General features: G+C 38.4%; 1 protein-coding gene and 1 pseudogene across 1 annotated transcript; one reads left to right on the top strand and one right to left on the bottom strand.

The window, feature by feature from the left end:
• The first annotated feature begins 4769 nt into the window (after positions 1–4769).
• LOC111453216 lies at positions 4770–13359 on the top strand. The gene is made up of 5 exons (XM_023094221.1): positions 4770–5011; positions 5905–5973; positions 6168–8544; positions 8641–9737; positions 10162–13359. The coding sequence occupies exons 2-5, from the start codon at positions 5905–5907 to the stop codon at positions 12913–12915; spliced, it is 6297 nt and encodes a 2098-aa protein (XP_022949989.1). The 5' UTR covers positions 4770–5011; the 3' UTR covers positions 12916–13359.
• A 3925-nt stretch (positions 13360–17284) lies between these two features.
• Positions 17285–19598, bottom strand: LOC111453197 (annotated as a pseudogene).
• Positions 19599–20065: the final 467 nt, after the last annotated feature.

Consider the following 20065-nt stretch of genomic DNA (forward strand, 5'->3'; position numbering starts at 1 on the left):
CACTTCAAGGAGTAAAGATGGCGTTGATGTTGTGTTGGAAATAATCACCTGTTGCATGTTTTGGTTGATCGCCTTAACGATTTATATGTTGACCCCAATAGAGAAGTTCCTTACTGAGTATTTTTTATACTCATCCTGTTTTTAAAATGATTTTTCAGGCGAAACTGTGGTACGGAGGTGACAAGTAGGATGCCAAAGTCAGTCACGGGGCGATTCAAGGATTTTTATGTTTTTTTTTTGTAGTCTCATTTTGTTGGAGAGACGTTTCCGCACTTTTGTTATTAATTTAAATTATGTTGTGGACGCCAAGTTTATGGGAACTAGGCGATCACACCATATTTTCTTTTGATTTTAAATTTCGTATTTTGTTTTGAATATCTTTAGGCGGCATTGTTTTTTTAAATTTTTAAAGGAGTACCCCGCACTTGATTTCTAATAAATGATCGTTTTGCATGGTTTTCATTCTTTTTCAAATAAATCACATTATTTTTCGTAACGGCCTTGACCTCTACTTATATCATAAGTGTCGTTACAGTTTTTAAAACAGCATGAGTATAAAAATACTCAGTAAGAAACTCCCCTATTGGGGTCAACATATAAATCGTCAGAAGGGGATCAGCCAAAACTAAGTATAAAAATACTCAGTAAGGAACTCCCCTATTGGGGTCAACATATAAATCGTCATAAGGCGATCAACCAAAACACGTAGCAGGTGATTATTGCCACCACAACATCCTTGACTCCTTAAGATGATTATTCCTAGTTAGTTACCCAAAACGCACAGCGTGTAATCATTACCACAAAGACATCATCTCCTTATTTTCTCCAATTGACTATCAATGGTTGGTTACTCGAAACACACAGCGTGTAACCCTTACCTGGATAGTCATTTTCTAGAATCACCCAAAGATGACTATTGGTGGCTAGTTACCCGAAACACAGCGTGTAACTATTACCACAAGCCCCTTAACCGTTGCTACCTACAAGCACAATATGCTAGCAATAGGCCCCTTAACCGTTGCTACCTACAAGCACAATATGCTGGCAATAGACACTTAACCCAACTACACACCCTAACCATATTACACAGCGATTAGATTACATATAGCGATCAAATTACACAGCACCTAGCCATAGGACAATTCTATTCGACCCATTTTTCAAAAAAACAAAACGTTTAGTTTCAACAGGCGTGTCCCTTACCTGAGGAGCTGCTTTCGTGACCTTTCCTAATCAACGACGGTCCGACTCCCCTCGAACTGAGCCTTCTTCGTACGTAGGCGTTGAAACTTTGTTGCGTTTAATCCTTTTGATGTCGGTTCTGGCAACAACGATAGTGTTCCCTCGCGGCAGCGATGTGGGTGCTGGGCAGGGATTTTCTGTGTTGGAAGGCGTGTGGAGTGGTGTGGGAAACAATCGGTTGCGAGACCGTGAGCGTTGGGTGGCAGCGGCTTAAGGAAGAAAGTGAAAAAAAAAAAAAAGAGAGAAGGAAGGGCGGCTAGTGGCGACAGAAAGAAGGAAGAGCGGCCGGCGGTGGCTAGCTAAGGGTTTGTCTCACATGCTGAATCTTAGGGCTTATTTTTTTATAACTATTATTTTGTTATTGGGCCACGGGCCCAAAACGTGGACCTTACAATATGGAAACCTTCCCCTAGAAGACGCGTTTTAAAGCCTTGAGGGGAAGCCCGAAATGGAAAGCCCAAAGAAGACAATATTTGCTAGTGATGGATCTGGATCGTTAGTAAATGTAATGTCCCACATTGGTTGGGGAGGAGAACAAAACATCCTTTGTGGAAACTTTTCCCTAGTAGACGTGTTTTAAAGTCTTGAGGGAAAACTCGAAAGGAAAGCCCAAAGAGGACAATATCTGCTAGCGGTGGACCAGGGTCGTTACAAATGGTATCAGAGCCAGACACTAGACGATGTACCAGCCTTCTCGCTATTCCCCGAAGGGAGATAGGCACGAGGCGGTGCGAGGACGCTGGGCCCCGAAGGGGGTGGATTGTGATGTCCCACATTGGTTGGGGTGGAGAACAAAACACCCTTTATAAGGGTGTGACTCGTTGCTTGGGGAGGAGAACAAGAACAAAACACCATTTATAAGGCTGTGACGCATTTTAAAGCCGGGAAGAGAAGCCCGAAAGGGAAAGTCCAAAGAGTACAATATCTGCTAGAGGGTGGGTCTGGGTCGTTTTAAAGCCTTGAGGGGAAGCTCGAAAGAGAGTCCAGAGAGGACAATATCATCTAGTGGTGGACCTGAGTTGTTTTAAAGTCTTGAGGGAAAGCTCGAAAGGGAAAGGGAAAGTCCAGAGTCTTGAGGGAAAGCTCGAAAGGGAAAGAGGACAATATCATCTAGTGGTGGACCTGAGTTGTTTTAAAGTCTCGAGGGAAAGCTCGAAAGGGAAAGGGAAAGTCCAGAGAGGACAATATCATCTTCGAAAGGGAAATGGAAAGGGAAAGTCCAGAGTCTTGAGGGAAAGCTCGAAAGGGAAAGGGAAAGTCCAGAGAGGATAATATCATCTAGTGGTGGACCTGAGTTGTTTTAAAGCCTTGAGGAAAAGTTCAAAAAGGAAAGTTTAAAGAGAATAATATTTATTTGCGGTGGACCTGAATCGTTACATTAAAAGAGTATCTATTAGATACTCGACAAATTATTCCTAAAATATTTCATCCTTTATTGTTTGGTATAATTATTAGGCTAAAAAAAGATTGGGTTGGTTGAAAATTGGGAACCGACGAAGAGGAAAGGGATGCGTTGGTGCTCCCACGTCTACATCTTGGCACCGCCCACCCCATCTTTTATTGCCAACCCAACCCTTTGACCCCTTTTTGTTTTTTCTCCTTTATCTTATTTTCATATATATTTTTTTAATTCTCATTGACCTAATTAATATATATATATATAATATTGTATCAAATACGTATTAGACATACAATTAAAAACTCATAAATTTATTAAAAAAAAATTAAATATAAGATTTTAGGGATTCAAATTTATTATTATATTGTTTAATATAAAAATGAATATTATATTCTTCCACCACTGGTGGATTAAAGTATGTTTATAAAATTAATGGATTAAATTAAAGAAATTAGAATATAGACAGCAAGCAAATAGGATAATATAACGTTGTATTTGCGTGGCACTAAAGCCGATGATGCAATCATGTCCCTAACATTCTCAAAAATACATTTAAATAATTAATATTATTCTTTTCTTACTTTTTTCAATAATAAAAAATATATTCAATTTTAATCTCATTCCTTTTTCTTTTCTAGGCTGTGACAATTTTTATAATATATATATAAATATATATTTATACTATATACTTTTTATGAAATTATGAGACTAAGGGTAATTCTATCCTACTCGACTCTACTCTAGATCAAAGTCTCTCGTAAGCAACGTTGCATTTCATTGTCATCTCGATTCCTGACAACATGATCCTTGCATCGTGATGTCATTCCATGTGTCGGGATTGCTTGGTCATTTTGGCTTGCTTGAACTTATTGTAAACTGACCCAAGTGTTGATCATCTTATTGAGACATTCTGAACATCCATCCATCTGGGTTTTTATTGGCATTGGACTCTCTCATGTCTATGTTAAACCATTTACGGCAATTTGTTCTGGATAGTAGGTGCATAATCTAACTTCTGACACATGGGCTGGGGCGCAATACTGGCACATACGTGTTGTCCAATACTGTCATTGAAAGATCATTTTCAAAGGAAGATGCCCGAGACACTCGTCCATGTTGTGATACACATATGTATTGCATGGGAGATCGTGTAGGTCATAGAGCCTAGAGGTAGTGGAGAGCTGACACCATGGCTCTCCCTATAGTACATTTTGAGGCATTTTCAATTTTTCTTGAGTATAAGTCATTTTGGCGAGCAATCATACGACCTCGTGCAACGTCCATCGAGTATCTAATTGACATTAAATTTAGTGAGCTTTCGTCTTTCATATAGTCGAACTTGACTCCAAAGTCACATACCGAAACTCATATCGAAACCCTGACTTCTAAGGTTATGGCTCGGGGTCCTGCCCGACCCTCTTCGTGCTCATCTTTGACACTTGTATTGTCTCATACTCTCGAACCTTGTGTATGCCTTGACTTCACTTGAACGTACACACTTGGTGCGTTGGATGGTTCACCGTCCTCCCTCTATCACATCATGACACTTCTTAATCTTGAGCATCACGTGGTCGAATGGGCGCCACCTAAAGGTTGCCCCTTGTCTGTTATGCATGTAGAGCTCACAACCTACTTTCTCTCAGTGAGGTCTAAGCATTGCGATGAGGGGTGATGGTGGCTGGCATATGCATCTCTATGAGGGCTAAGATCGAGTTTGCTGAGTGAGTATTGAGGAACGCTAAGTGCTACGATGAGAGGTGACAACGTGAATTAGGTTTAGGTTTTGTGTTGTCCAATAATATATATGTTCTTTTTAGTAAGGGTTGGTTCGGTTCAGGTCAACCCAATTTTTTTTTCAATGAATCTGAAACCCAAACTAAATCGATATGGTTCTAGAAAATTAATCCAACCCAATCCAAAATGTTATTGGAACCCTTATAGTTCGAGTTGGGTTAGTCTGATTTTTTGATTTCGATATACTCGGCTGACGCTTGATCCAGAAGTTAGAAGAGAAAATAAAGCTGATATTAAAATGCAAAATTAAAATAAGTAAAAAGAAAAGGAAAAAACGTACGAAATATAAAAAGACTATAATTTCTGTCACTCTCTTCATGCTATCTAATGGAGGAGTTGGCCTTGCTGACAATTACCATCGGAAGAAAAGGCGGCCAAAGCCGATGGGGCCATAGCCACAGCACATTTCACATACAGCACACCATTCACTTTCTCTCTCATCTCCTTTCTTCTTTATCTCACCTCCATTTCTCTCTCTCATCTGTGTTTTTTTTCCCTTCATTTGCAAATTTCCCATCTCCGGAATCTGGTCTGGCAGTGTTCAATTTCGGTTTCTTTCTTCGATTCCTCGATCAGGTATTGGTTTGATCTTACTTTTTCACTTGATTGCAGATTCGGGGGTTTCCTTGATTGTTATACTGGTTTTTAGCTTGCTTTTGTGTATTTGTTTTTCTACTGTTTGAAGTATTGGTGTTTGTTTAGCTTGTTGATTTTGTGCTTTTCGCCTAATCTGGTAGATATCGTTTCTGTCTGTCTCTGTCTCTGTCTCTGTCTCTCTCTCTCTCACTGAAACAACAATTTTTTGATCCGATCAAGCTCGGGATAAAGTTTGCTGGACTTGGAGTTCGTTCAATCGCTTCCTTTGATTTGATTTTCTTGCGGTCGATCGAAGGAGGATTGTTTCGACATGATTTGTAAGGCGTGGTGTGCATTCGTTGTTTTCCGAGTGTTATCTTTGTTCTGTTCTTAATTTACATCCTCTGAATCTTGGATTGCATCTCGTGGTGATTTCTCTGTTTTTTATTTCTGAGAACGCCTGAAATTTACAACACTAGGGAAGTTGGATTATGAAGATAAACTCCAACCATAAAGAAGTATTGTTGTTTGGCCACTGCTTCAGCCTTGCAATTTGGTTGTAGCTTTCTATGCTTCGTTGATTTCTCTTTCAATCAGTCGTAACAACTGTAGCAAATGTAGGCAATGCAAAAAGAAGATAAACTAATTAGGTGACGAGAAATAGTTGACCTGTAATGCATTGCTTTGATTGAGCTAGTCCATTTCTTTTGAAGATGAGTAGTGTATGATCTTGTGCCTCATTTAGTCCGAGCGTCTAAAGATTATTAGGCCATAGGGTGAAGCATCTAACAATTATAACGTTTTTTGTTCAAGGTCAACTGGAGAGCATCCAAACGCTTCATCTGTATCTACTAAAGTAATTAATTCTGTTCAACTTTCTTGAATTCTGAAAGATGTCCGCTAGAAATTCAAGACGTGATGCGACAGAAAGGGGTTTGCCCCCTGAAGAACAGCAAGCCAAGGTGAGGTTGCAAGTTTAATTTGTTAAAATATTTTAATAGAACAAGAAATTTGGATCCTCTCTTATCTTCCCAACTTGGTACTATGTGCGATGTGCCATTAGCGTATAAGTGATTTCAACAGGAAATGTCACGTAATGTATTTATTTTTCTGATACTAATTCATGGGGTTTAATTATGGAGTTCTCTATTTTCAGATAAATGAAGTAAAAAAGTTAATGGGTCCAGAAACTTCATTTGGTGGGAAAATCCCAGGTGTGTTTAACTATGAAGATTATTCACAAAGAAGGATGGAAGCGTGCGGAAACAAGGAGAGATATATGAGATTGGCCGTGAAAATGGTTTTTCGTCTTAATAAATTTGCAGTCGTATCTATGAGAACTTGCTACAGATCAGTTCGTAATTATCCATTTCTCTCTGGTCTACTGTGTTTGTTGATTCTCCTGTATAGATCAAGTCCTTTTTTGTTTTCCCTTTTGGTGTCCGCATCCCCTGTTTTGATTTGCACGGCTGTTCTGCTTGGAACCCTTCTGAGTTTTGGGCAACCTAATATACCTGAATTTGAAACAGAGGAGAAGGTTTCACGTGATGTAGCTTCCTTGAGATATGGGATTTTGGACAATGCTACTGTTGTTGCTAAGGAGGATGATGGTTTTACTGTTGAGAGCTTTGAAGGAAATGAAGTAGGAAATTCTTATGTGGAAAGGTATTCTGAAGAAGAGAGGAAGACAAGCAAGCTTGACGAACATGCTGGTTTTGTTGGCTTTGCTCCTGTGATTGATGAGCAAAATCATGAAATTGAGTTTGAGAAGGGCAGTGTTGAGGTGTTTGAGAGGGGTGGAGTTGAGGAGTTTGAAAAGGGTGAAGGTGAGAAGACAATAACAGAGAGAGAATTCCATAGTTCAGAGTTGGAGGAGAGGGGAGAAATTTATGAAAGGGATTTGGATGTCAAAAGTTCGGCAACAGATGGTGAAAATGTTATAGAGAACCAACTTTTGGCTGCCCAAAGCATGAGAAATGAGGTTTTTGAAGTAGAAGATCCTAACATCTCCATAGAACTTGTCCATAAAGGAGATAATCTGAACTCATCTCTCAGTGATAAAGATGATCATGATGAAAACGATTATGATTCTTTGGGTTCTGATTCTGATAGAGCAGAAAGCTCCTCACCTGATGCCTCAATGGCTGATATCATGCCTTTGCTGGATGAGTTGCACCCTCTCTTGAACTCAGAAGCTCCACAACCTGCTCATATGTCAAATGAAGAGTCAGATGCTTCTTCAGAACAGTCTTGTAAAAGTAATGGTGAATGTGTGATGTCAGATGATGAGGCTAAAGTCCAGGGAGAAGAACGCGGTGTTGCTGAGGATGAGGACGATGAGGATGATGAGGATGATGAGGGGATGCAAGAAGAGAAAGAGGATGAGAGCAAGTCAGCTATCAAGTGGACCGAGGATGATCAAAAGAATCTCATGGATTTGGGAAGCTTAGAGCTAGAAAGGAATCAGCGTTTGGAAAGTCTCATTGCAAGGAGAAGAGCAAGGAACAACATGAGAATGTTGGCTGGGAAGAATTTGATAGACTTGGATGGTTTTGATCTTCCTAGTAATGTACCGCCCATATCTACAACCCGACAATACCCATTTGATCCCTCTTATGATTCATACGACAATATGGGATTGCCACCAATTCCCGGGTCTGCTCCATCTATTTTGTTGCCTAGACGTAATCCATTTGATCTTCCATATGACCCAAATGAAGAAAAACCGGATCTCAAAAGTGATGATTTTGAACAAGAATTTTTTCCACCTCAACAGAAAGATATATTCCGGAGACATGAAAGTTTCAGTGTGGGCCCCTCGAACTTTGCTATTTCCAAGCTAGAGCAACAAAATATTAGATGGAAACCATATTTCATGCCTGAAAAAATAGCTGCCGAAGGAACAAGCTACTCTCCATTAGAGAGACAATTTAGTGAAGTCGATGAATCAAAACTGAGTTGTGTTTCTGATACTGAATCAATGACTTCCATTCCAGATCAGGATGACAAGAAGCCTGATGAATCACAATCTTTTCTGGAAACAGCAACAGGTTCCTACTTTGACTCCTCAGCCAGTGGTATCGAGCATGAAAATGAACCATGGGAGTTTATTGGCTCTGAAGATTGCGTACAAGAAAACAGAGATGTGCATCATGAAGTGATTGAGATAACTTTGGGATCTACTGAGAGTCACTTAGAAAGCCAATCTAGACCAACTGAAATCGGAGCTGCAGATACCCCAGTGGAGATTAATGCCAGTGAAATTCACTCCAAAAATGTATTAGTTGAAACAAATTTCAGCAGCAATTCCAGCTTGTGTTCATTATCAGAAGAAGTGAATGAAACACCATTTGAGTTCAAAACAGATGAGGGGAAACTGAGTAGCCTGCAAGCAGAGGAATCTGGTATTGATACTACTAGCATAACAATGTTGACTGCCGTTGAAGAAGACGCCAACTTCAAGAATGCCAGTGAAGTGTTGGCTGACAATCAGCATAAGGAGCCCGTTTATGACTCTAGCCCTAAAGCAAAAGGTGAGCTCTCGTTTTCACTTGTTTATTATAATGCGTATACAGAATTAACCAATATGCACTCTTCCCTTTTTACTGACACAATCGCCTCCTTTTCAGGTAAGGAATCCGAATTACATTCTGAAATAGAACAGGATGTTACTTCCAGCTTGAAAGATATGCATGATGACTCCTCAGAGTTACATAAAGTTGATAAAAATGAACAAGAATCGAGGGAAGTTTCAGAATTTATTGTTCATGAGGTTGCAAAGGTTGAGTCTCCCAAGCATGACACCAATTATGATGCTCAAAACTTAGCCGTGGCCCCTGAACTTTTAGTTGAGCATGTTACAATAGATTCTGGTCTGTCCTTCTCAGACATTGCATCAGTAGAGAGAGTAATAGTCGGTGATGTTATGGAAGAAAAAGATCAGTTGACAAGTCATGAGGAGGGTAGTATTGATGGAATTCACAAAGTTGAAGATGAAAATCTAGATTCTTCACCTTCAAGTGATCAGATCTCTTCTCGTTGTCTGACTTTCACTGAACCAGAGAACCAACTCTCTTCAGCCGAAATCCATGTTTCATCAGATATTGGGTCACCTTCAAATCCAAAACATGTGGAAATGCATGAAACATTAAATAACGAAGAAAGTCCTGAAGTTGAACAAACAAAAATCTGTAGATCAAGTTCATCCGATAGCAGTTCTGTGGAAGAAGTAATTTTGCAAACTGATGTAATTTGTCATACTGAACAACCTACTACTTCTATATCACATCGTGGTTCAGAAATCCCAGCTCAAGATGTAATTGACCTGTTTGAGACGACAGATTCTGTGGCTACTTCTTATGACAATTTGACTACTACCAATGCAACTATTACTGGATCACCGGAACAAAAAACCACTCCAGTGGTGGATGAGCAAGTCAGTTTGATTTCTTTGCCTTCGACATTTCCTTCTGAATTGGACCAAGTTGAGGAGCGGTCAATGAATGTGAAAGAATTTGTTAGGTCTGAACAAGATATCGTTGAGTCCTCAAGTGTCGAACCACACACAGAGAGTGAAGCCCTGCAGGATCTGGATATTAAAATTGATTCTTCAGATTCTAGTACTCCTAATGTGGCTCTTGAAGATATTTCGCCTGTCACTGAATTAGAGCAGTCCTGGTCGGACAAGCCAATGGTTGATGATCTTAGTAACAGTGAGGATACTGAGGTAAGTGTTGCTAGATTACTGATCTTTTTGAATACTTTTTTTGAGTTGATGGTTCTCTTCTTACTATGACATCAAGGATCTTGAAAAGATCCAATTCTTGCTATTGCATCAATGATCTTGAAAAGATTCAATCCATAGAGTTACTCATAAATCATAATGTTGTATTCATCATGGATTAGATATTGATTAAACGTGATATATAATTATTGCATTTTTCGTGGCCTGTGGATGGCCCTATCTGCATGGGGTCTCGTTTCCGTAAGATCTAGCATACCACTGCAAGTTTCTCTTTTAACTGATCTGAGTATGATAATTTCTCTTACCATGTTATTTAATGAATTGATTGTGGCTTTGTGAGAGAAGACTATAGTCATATTATTTAATTAGAGAAGTAAAATGACGATATCAAGCTCATACTTCGCAGGAACCAGGTGTTTTATTGACAGATTCTGCTGCTGAAGTAATCTCTGAAAATATAACACCAGAAGTTCATGAAGACATTTCAACAGCTTTATCTTCTGTAGACTCTGATTCATCCTCATCTTCATCAGATCATGACTTCAGATCACTCAATACTGGAAGAGATCCAAAAGATGATATTGTTGATGAAGTCGTATTTGAGGATCGTGAGGAGTTTTCAAGGCATTTGGACTATCTAGCAGAAACATTTGGACCTCGTTTTTCAGAAAAGATGACTAGGGAAGAGGTATATGAAATAACAGATATTGATGAAGGATTGTTATTAGAATTGGACGAAGTTGGGGATTTTAGCGTCAAAGAAGTTGGGGAACCAGTCCTCGAAGAAAAGGTACTCCCAGAGGAAGCTCAAGCAGAGAGATTTGAATTGGGTTCTAATTCCAATCCGACAGAAGCTAAATCAGATATACCAATTCTTGAAGCAAGATCACTTGATGATATCAACTTAGCTTTTAGGCAACTTCACGAAGGAGTCGATGTTGAGGATGTCATTCTTCCCAGTGCGATGGAAAGCCAGATTAATGAACTCAATCCTGAAGCAAGTTCGGATTTGGAGGTTGTGGAAGCGAGGTCTCTCGGAGATATTCATGTTGCTTTGACACAAGTATCCAAGGATAACATAGGTGAATCAAGTTCTAGCTCCAACAACTTAGAAGCTAAATCAGATATACCAATGCTTGAAGCAAAATCTCTTGATGATATCAACTTAGCTTTTAGGCAACTTCACGAAGGAGTCGATGTTGAGGATATCATTCTTCCCAGTGCGATCGAAAGCCAGATTAATGAACTCAATCCTGAAGCAAGTTCGGATTTGGAGGTTGTGGAAGCGAGATCTCTTGGAGATATTCATGTTGCTTTGACACAAGTATCAAAGGATAACATAGGTGAATCAAGTTCTAGCTCCAACAACTTAGAAGCTAAATCAGATATACCAATGCTTGAAGCAAAATCTCTTGATGATATCAACTTAGCTTTTAGACAACTTCACGAAGGAGTCGATCTTGAGGATGTCATCCTTCCCAGTGCGATTGAAAGCCAGATTAATGAACTCAATCCTGAATCAAGCTCGGATTTGGAGGTTGTGGAAGCAAGTTCTCCCGGCGATATTCATGTTACTTTGACGCAAGTATCAAAGTTCGGTGAATCAAGTTCTAGTTCCAACAACTTAGAAGCTAAATCAGATATACCAATGCTTGAAGCAAGATCACTTGATGATATCAACTTAGCTTTTAGGCAACTTCACGAAGGAGTCAATGTTGAGGATGTCATTCTTCCCAGTGCGATGGAAAGCCAGATTAATGAACTCAATCCTGAAGCAAGTTCGGATTTGGAGGATGTGGAAGCGAGATCTCTTGAAGATATTCATGTTGCTTTGACGCAAGTATCAAAGAATGACATAGATGAATCAAGTTCTAGCTCCAACAACTTAGAAGCTAAATCAGATATACCAATACTTGAAGCAAGATCACTTGATGATATCAACTTAGCTTTTAGGCAACTTCACGAAGGAGTCGATGTTGAGGATGTCATTCTTCCCAGTGCGATTGAAAGCCAGATTAATGAACTCAGTCCTGAAGCAAGTTCGGATTTGGATGATGTGGAAGCGAGATCTCTCGAAGATATTCATGTTGCTTTGACGCAAGTATCAAAGAATAACATAGATGAATCAAGTTCTAGCTCCAACAACTTAGAAGCTAAATCAGATATACCAATGCTTGAAGCAAGATCACTTGATGATATCAACTTAGCTTTTAGGCAACTTCACGAAGGAGTCGATGTTGAGGATGTCATTCTTCCCAGTGCGATCGAAAGCCAGATTAATGAACTCAATCCTGAAGCAAGTTCGGATTTGGAGGATGTGGAAGCGAGATCTCTCGAAGATATTCATGTTGCTTTGACGCAAGTATCAAAGAATAACATAGATGAATCAAGTTCTAGCTCCAACAACTTAGAATCAAAATCAGATATACCAATGCTTGAAGCAAAATCACTTGATGATATCAACATAGCTTTTAGGCAACTTCACGAAGGAGTAGACGTGGAGGATGTCATTCTTCCCAGTGCGATTGAAAGCCAGATTAATGAACTCAATCCTGAAGCAAGTTCGGATTTGGAAGTCGTTGAAGCAAGATCTGTGGGAGATATCCATGTTGCTTTGATGCAACTCTCCGAACATAGCATTGTTGAATCAGGTTCTACTTCCAATCCTACTGAGACTAAATCAGATATACCAATTCTTGAAGCAAGATCACTAGATGATATCAACTTAGCTTTTAGGCAACTCCATGAAGGAGTAGATTTGGAGGATGTCATCCTTCCCAGTGCGGTCGAAAACCAGATTAAAGAAGAATCCAAAGCCGAAACAAGTTCAGATTTGGAAGTTGTTGAAGCAAAATCACTAGGAGATATTCATGTTGCCTTGATGCTGCAAGCCTCAGAGAAAAACTTGAACGAACTTCCAACGAGCTCCGTGTCAAATGATCCATCAGAGGGAGGATTAGAACCATATGGAGTGGATTCCAACATTGAGACTGTCCCATCAAACACGACTAATGTCGACAAACCAGCAGACATAGTCGATGAAAAATCTTTAAATCCAAAGGTTTCTGCTTCCAGAACTAAAGACAAAAAGGCAAAATCTGGAAAATCAGAATCAGGTTCTAGCTCCAGCTCCAGCTCCAGCTCAAGTGATTCTGATTGAGCACAGGTAATCATAAGAGGTATAAGGAGTAGAATTATGTGGAGTTTTCCTCTTCATTTTAGTATTTTTCTTTTTGCTTTTCGGGTTTGGTTTTCGAGTTTGGTTACCTTATTCTTTTTTGACTGTGCAATCTTTTGAAAAAAATGAGTTGTGGATTGATTTCTTGTAATTGTGCAAGTTTCCCAGATCCCCATTCCCCCTTGAGAGTTTTTAAGTTTGAGGGAGAAGAAAAGGTGGGGGTTTTCTTTTTCTATTCTTTTTTGTTTAAATCTGTGTGTAAAAGTTCTATTGTATTGATGATTTGAGCTGTTTGTATTTGATGTGTATCAACTTTCCATGTAGTTTTACTGGATTGTGAGTATTGTTACAGAGATATCATCTATATGATGAATTTGTAAGAACTAGGAAGTACTTTTCTCTTTGAAATGTTGTGGGAATTGTGTATAGAATGTTGAAGGGCAAGAAATTGCCTGCAATGGTCGATTTGCTTGGTCCAGCAGGTAAGAAATTGGATTTGCTTGTTCCAGCCTAAGAATGTACATAAGTTTACGAGAGGTGACAGCTCGTGACGCTCCGAGATCCTTAGAAAAAGGGCACGGGAGCCCGCCCTTGATCATATTCCAGATGTCATTTTCCTATGGCTCATGGGAGAAAAGGTGGGAACAGGTATGTGTATCTAAAGTTCATGTTTGTTTCACGGTTTTAAAATTGATGTTCGAGAAAAAAAAAAACTTTCCTAAGCATGTAAAACCTTATTTTGTAAACCATTTGATTAATGGAAGAGTAATTTTTGAATATTTTTAAAATAATTAAAGTTTAAGAGTATTAATGAAATTTTTGAAAATTTTAAAAGTGTAATATTATTGTAAGTTTTGAACACCGAAGTTTTTTTAAAAATTAATTTAGCCATTATTTTATACCTAATTATTTTTATTATTTTATTTAGAAATTAGTATAATTGTATAAGATTATATATATATATATATATGATTTAATATAATTTATTCCTCTCTATATCATATATTTTATAGTTTGAAACATAAATTGTAATAAATATTTGTAATTAAAAATTTATATAATTTTATTAAAACATTTATTTGAGCAAAATTATTAAAAATATTACAAAATAAACTCAAAATTTAAAAAATAATTAAAACTTGGGATTGGAATTAAGAATCAGAAACTTTATATTTATTATTAAATTATGTGTAGTAAACTAGACATCTTTACTTTCACTTTCATGTATAGCAATTTATGAAGGACTTTACAAATTCAATTCCTCGTGAGTGGCGCCTGAGAATGTTTGCTTTTTACAAATTCAATTCCTCGTGATTGGTGCCTGAGAACGTTTGCTTAATCCACCACTAGTGTGTGAAATACAATTAAATAAATCACAAGAATATGAAAATAATAATAAATTGAAATAACAATAAAGGGAAAGATTTGAAATAACAACCAAGGGAAAGATAAGGTAAGAAGACAGATATCTAGATATTTGTCTTATAATAAAATATTAAATATAATATATATGGTAAACAATAATCTAGTACTAAATATCATTAAAATGTCCTAAGGCGAAAAGTGGCGTTCTCAAATGCGCAAAGAGGGCGAAGGCTAACAACGATACGAGTGGAGGTTTCTGCAACTCTAATTGTTCGTCTTGGTTTCGTGGTGTCCACAAGTACATCAACCATCTTGAATGTCCATGTACTTGGATCTCCACTACACTTTGCATTGTCAGCTAGATGATTGTTTCCAACACAACCTTCGCTTCTTCTGCCACGAGGGGGCTACCGACCTTAGATTTGAATTCTAGTAGTTAGATTTAAGTATCTCAAGTCTTCTTGAACACACTCAAATTTTAGCTCAATACAACAGTTGAATTTTGAGATTCAATTGATTTTGTGCGGGTTGCTCTAGCTTTTCTTATCAATGGCAAATATGTAAATATTTTGAACTTTAAGGGTATTTTGGTAGTTTTCCAACGCCTATTGTCCTTGCTTGAGTCTCTCAATAGTTTCCTTGGTTTCCTTAAACCTTTCTTGGGTTACCTTAACTTTACTTGGAGTATTTCATCTTCGCCCACAGCTTCAACCCCTGACAAAATTGAAGACCTTGTCTTTCTTGGACATGTCACAAGTATCCAACATAAGTCTAGAAAACTGCTAACATAGTCTCATATATTCCCGGTAGCTTCAACTCTCATTCTTGCTATTATCTTAACATTCTCTAAGAAGAACTGTGAGCGAAGTTCCTGTTTTAAGCTCTCCCAAGTGTCCACGGTACACCAATCATCTTGTATGTTCATGTTCTTGCAGTTGTAGCCTTGTCTTTTAGGGTCTCGACCCTTAGATTAATTCATGGATGGGCATTGCCTCAAGGCGGCCTGACATTTAGTCAATCTTGTATGTTTTAGTCGCAATCTCGTTCATGTGAAATTTTAAAAGCCTCATTCCATCAGGAACTTCACTCAGGTTGAGTAACTGATCTTTGATCTTTACCAATCGATCAGCCTGGGATTTGTCCAGTTGTTTCGGAGTGGACATACAAAAATAGTAAATACCTAACTAATGTGAAAGAAATCGAGGGGTTTGGAGACCATTGGTAACATGCCCCGGACAAGGGGCCACTAGGCATGCTTGTAAAATGTGTGTTGTTGTGGCCACGTGGTCTTACTATATGATAGGTTAGACGACTTGTATGATGTATGACGACACGTGCCTAGTGGCCCTTGCACATGTCATTTATGCTTTATACTTATGATGCTCTGATTATTATATGATGATGATGTGCGATGTATGACGTATGATGACATGAATGATGTTCATAATGTTGTTATATAATGACGTTGTATGATGATGATAATGCATGACAACATAACGATGTAAGATTATGAAGTTCCTTAATATGACATTGTTTTCCATATAAAGATGAAATGCATGTTTTAAATGCCACGCTGCATTACGACTATGATTTTTCTAGGACATTGCCCTAGTTAACGTTAATGATGATGAATGTACGAAGACCAATGTACATATATTACTTGTAGTAATATGTGAACGGAACTTAGGGTGAGTCACAAAGATGTTTTAAAGATGAGAAACTATAGGGAGCTCATGCATTTTGTGATAGTGCGGATGTGTACACTATGATGATGAGATGATCATGTCTTGCATGACACTCAGGGGTCTGCTAACTCTTGGATGTCGCTACGGACAACTAGCTCGACTATGATGGGTCAAGGGGGGTGCGAACCGCTTGGAGATCCACACTCACACATGTGAGTCGTGTGTAGGGAAGTACTACACATCCAATTTAGTCCGGACTAGAGGCCACCCCTATGATGGTTTTAATGATAGGTCTCTCGAGCATGAGTTGCATATATGATAGGTCCAATTTAGTCCGGATTGGTGGCCACAACTGAAAATATATGTTTGTTAGAATATTATTTTCGTACATACAATTTAAAACAGTTTATCGATCTCGAGATCTTTTTTTTTTTTCTCTTTTTCTTTCTATTCGTGGATCGTTTTTTTCTTCTTCTTTTAATTAGGTTAGCACTTAAAAATAGTTGCAACAAAATTAAATAGGGCATAAGAAATTCATTCAGCTTCAAGCACTTTTCGGCCAAATTTCTCACTGAAGCAAATCGGTATATTTGATAGTCCTAGATACATTCGTTAAGCATTAGGAAGTCATCACCCACTTTATTCCTAGAAATCCCACTAAAAGACTTAATCAAAGAGATGAGACAAATTTCATTGTATCCATATGGGACGTGGGTCCGTTCAAAAAAAGGTCTTAGATCTCTTTGCGAATGGAGGCTATCTACGCCTAGACCCGTTGAGAGATCCCGATCCTTATCTTAGGCGGGATGACCTGGTCGAGAGAGTACGATACATCGGTATAAAAGATTGAACTATGTTTTTTACTTGATTCACATATCTCTCTCATTAAACCCTACAACCCTACAACCCTAAGCCGGAATTACTCGGAATTCTCCCGAGTAAGATTTGAGAAGGTTCATTGAGATATTCTAATCGGATGGAAACAGTTTTTTTTTTTTTTTTTAAATTTAATTTTTAAAGTATAGTATAAAAATTAGAAAAAGAAAAAAACATTAATTTCTAGAACACAAAATTAAAATGTTGTTGTCGATCGTACCTAAAAATTTTACAAATTCAAAAGCGAGACAAGAAAAACTTGGAAAAATGTGGTATGAAGTCGTTGTCGATCCGACATAAAACTTTTTAAAACTTACCATTGATACAAGAAAAACTTAGAAAAAAGTAATGTTTCTTCTAGAATGGTTGAAAATAAAAACTAAACTGTCAAGAAAGAAGCCATCACACTCTACTCTACTCGTGAGTTAATTCAGGTTCGCATTGTTTAGTCGATACCTGGGAATAAGGACAAGGTTTTGAGCTCTAGGACAAGTTAAACCGAATTCTTCTGTCATATCCAATTCAGCTTGCATCATACCATTCGGTAGTTCCCAATCAAAGCAATGTACAAGTTGAGCTACCACAAGCCGAACTGTGGTCAATGCTAATTGCATTCCAGGACAACCTCTACGACCATATCCAAATGGAATCAGTTTAAAATCTTTTCCTTTCATATCTACGTGCTCATCAACAAATCTTTCGGGAATAAATTTGTTGGGATCTAACCAAGTCCTCGCATCTCGCCCTATTGCCCACGCGTTTATTACTATGCGAGATTTGTTAGGAATATGGTAACCATTGACCATGCAATCTTGTATGGATTCACGTGGAATTAATGGAATGGGTGGATGCATCCTAAAAGTCTCTTTGATGACCATCTCTAAGTATTTTAAGTTGTTCAAGTCTGATTCTTCAACCATTCTATTCAAACCCACCACTTTTTCCAATTCTTCTTGCATCTTCTTCATTATATGTGGATGCTTAATAAGCTCGGGTAACGCCCAATTGATTATAGTGGTTGAACTATCAACCGCTGCGATAAGCAAATCCTGCCAACAATTGAGATGTAAAGTTGTCAAATTTAGATACACATATATTAATTTGATTTAGTTGATGTGAGATTCTACATCGGTTGGAGAGGAGAATGAAGCATTCTTTATAAAGATGTGAAAATCTCTTACTAGTAGACGTGTTTTAAAAACCTTAAGCGGGAAACCCAAAAGGGAAAGCACAAAGAGGACAGTATCGGCTAGCGGTGGGCTTGGGCTATTACAAATGGTATCAGAACTAGACACTGAGTTGTGTGGTAGCAAGGACGCTGAGCCCCGAAGGGAGTGGACACCGGGCGGTGTGCCAGCGAGGAAGCTGGACCCCGAAGGGGGTGGATTATGAGATCCCCACATCGATTAGAGAGAGTGGAACGAGTGCCAGGACCCTGGCCCCAAAGGGGGTGGATGAGGAACGAGTGTTCGTGTCCTCAAGGACACTGGGCCCCGAAGTGGATTGTGAGATCCCACATCGATTGGAGAGAAAATAACTTGTGTGAGCGAGGATGTGGGCCCTGAAAGGGGTGGATTGTGAGATCCCACGTTAGATCTCACATCAATTGGAGAGAGAGAAACGAGAACACTAGGCTTCAAAGCGGGTGGATTGTGAGGTCTCACATCGGTTGGAGAAGGTAACGAATCATTTTTTATAAGAGTGTGGAAACCTCTAACTACCAGACTCATTTCAAAAACTTTGAGAGGAAGCTCGAAAGAAAAAATCCAAATAAGACAATATCTAACAGCAGTGAGCTTGAACTATTACAATGGAACGTTTGTAAGCTTTCTGGTAGAGAAGTTTACTTACGAGAATCATAGCTTTAATGGTGTTGCAATCAATTTGGTAGTCATTTTCACGAGATCCCATCAAATCCAACATAACATCTACAAAGTCCTTATTTTTATCATTCTTGGACACAACATGTTCTTCAACAATCTTCTCTAAGAACCCATCAAATACATCACCAACAGACTTTGCACGACGGCACAATCCTTGAAGATCAAGCCTAGCAATAAAAGGGAAAAAATCACCCAAGTTAGGAGCTGCCGCTAACCGTGTGGCTTCTTGTATCACAGCCTTAAAACCCTTTGCATCCAACTCTTTGTCTCTATATTTTCTCCCCACCACCATCAAACATATGATATCTACAATAAGACATGAGATTTTCGAACTAAGATCCACAGCAACACGATTTTTCGCAGCCTCTTGAAGATGATCAACCAATAAACCAACCTCTTACTTTCTCATAGACGAAAATGAGTTGATTTTGAGGAAGCTAAACAATTCGAGAGTGCACATTTTGCGCATATTGCGCCAATGAGAATCATATTGAGCAAAAATGATCCCTTTTCTTCCATAGGATATTTGGTCGGAGGTCTTAGTAAGTGGACGACTCGGGAAATCAAGATCATGGGTTTTAAGGAAGAGCTCGGCAGCTCGAGGGGATGAGACAACGATGGCATGAACACGACCTAATTGCATGTACATGATGGGTCCGTATCGTTGGGATAAGTGATGAAGATCTCTATGAATGAGTTTTGATAATAGATGAAGGCTTCCAATAATGGGAAACCCTTTTGGACCAGGAGGGAGTTTGTTGCCAAAGGTGTTGCTTTTGAATAGCCATCCTTGAATGAGGTATGTAAGAAGGGAGATGAGTATGATTGTGGCCAAAATCCAAGCCATGGCAATCAAAATATGTTTGTAAGCTTGCCTCTACAAGCTCAGATATGGTCTCTATTTATAGATATCGTTTAAAGCTATATTCTCTCGAGTAAAAATGGTTTATAAATGAAGGGAAATGAGTGAATTAAATTAATTATATTTAACTTTTGAAATATGACAATAAAGGAAGGGTTGTGTTAGATTGTTAGGTGGTTCATTTTTTTTATTTTTTAAAATCTATATTTTTAAAATCTATATTTATCCGCAATACATAATCATTGAATAGAATTAATGGCGAGCGTGGGGCGTGATGACATGTAGTTGCTAGGGGCGGTGGTGGTGCGTGTCCAAAATAAAAAAAATTATATACGATTGGTTCGATTCAAGTTGACCAAAATTTTGTTCTCTAAACTCTAAAATAGAATCGAATTGGTTTGGCTAAAAAAATAACTCTAACCTAACCTATATGAACCAAAAGACATCAATCCTATAATATT

This window comes from Cucurbita moschata, unplaced genomic scaffold (assembly GCF_002738365.1).
Source record: "Cucurbita moschata cultivar Rifu unplaced genomic scaffold, Cmos_1.0 Cmo_Scf00015, whole genome shotgun sequence".
NCBI lineage: Eukaryota > Viridiplantae > Streptophyta > Magnoliopsida > Cucurbitales > Cucurbitaceae > Cucurbita > Cucurbita moschata.

What these genes read in the sequence shown, in the direction of transcription:
- LOC111453216 (XM_023094221.1), top strand. Translation starts at nt 5,905, where the DNA reads ATGTCCGCTAGAAATTCAAGACGTGATGCGACAGAAAGGGGTTTGCCC. An exon ending in CTGAAGAACAGCAAGCCAAG is followed by an intron (nt 5,974 to 6,167) that starts GTGAGGTTGCAA and finishes CTCTATTTTCAG; the next exon opens with ATAAATGAAGTAAAAAAGTT. An exon ending in GTAACAGTGAGGATACTGAG is followed by an intron (nt 9,738 to 10,161) that starts GTAAGTGTTGCT and finishes CATACTTCGCAG; the next exon opens with GAACCAGGTGTTTTATTGAC.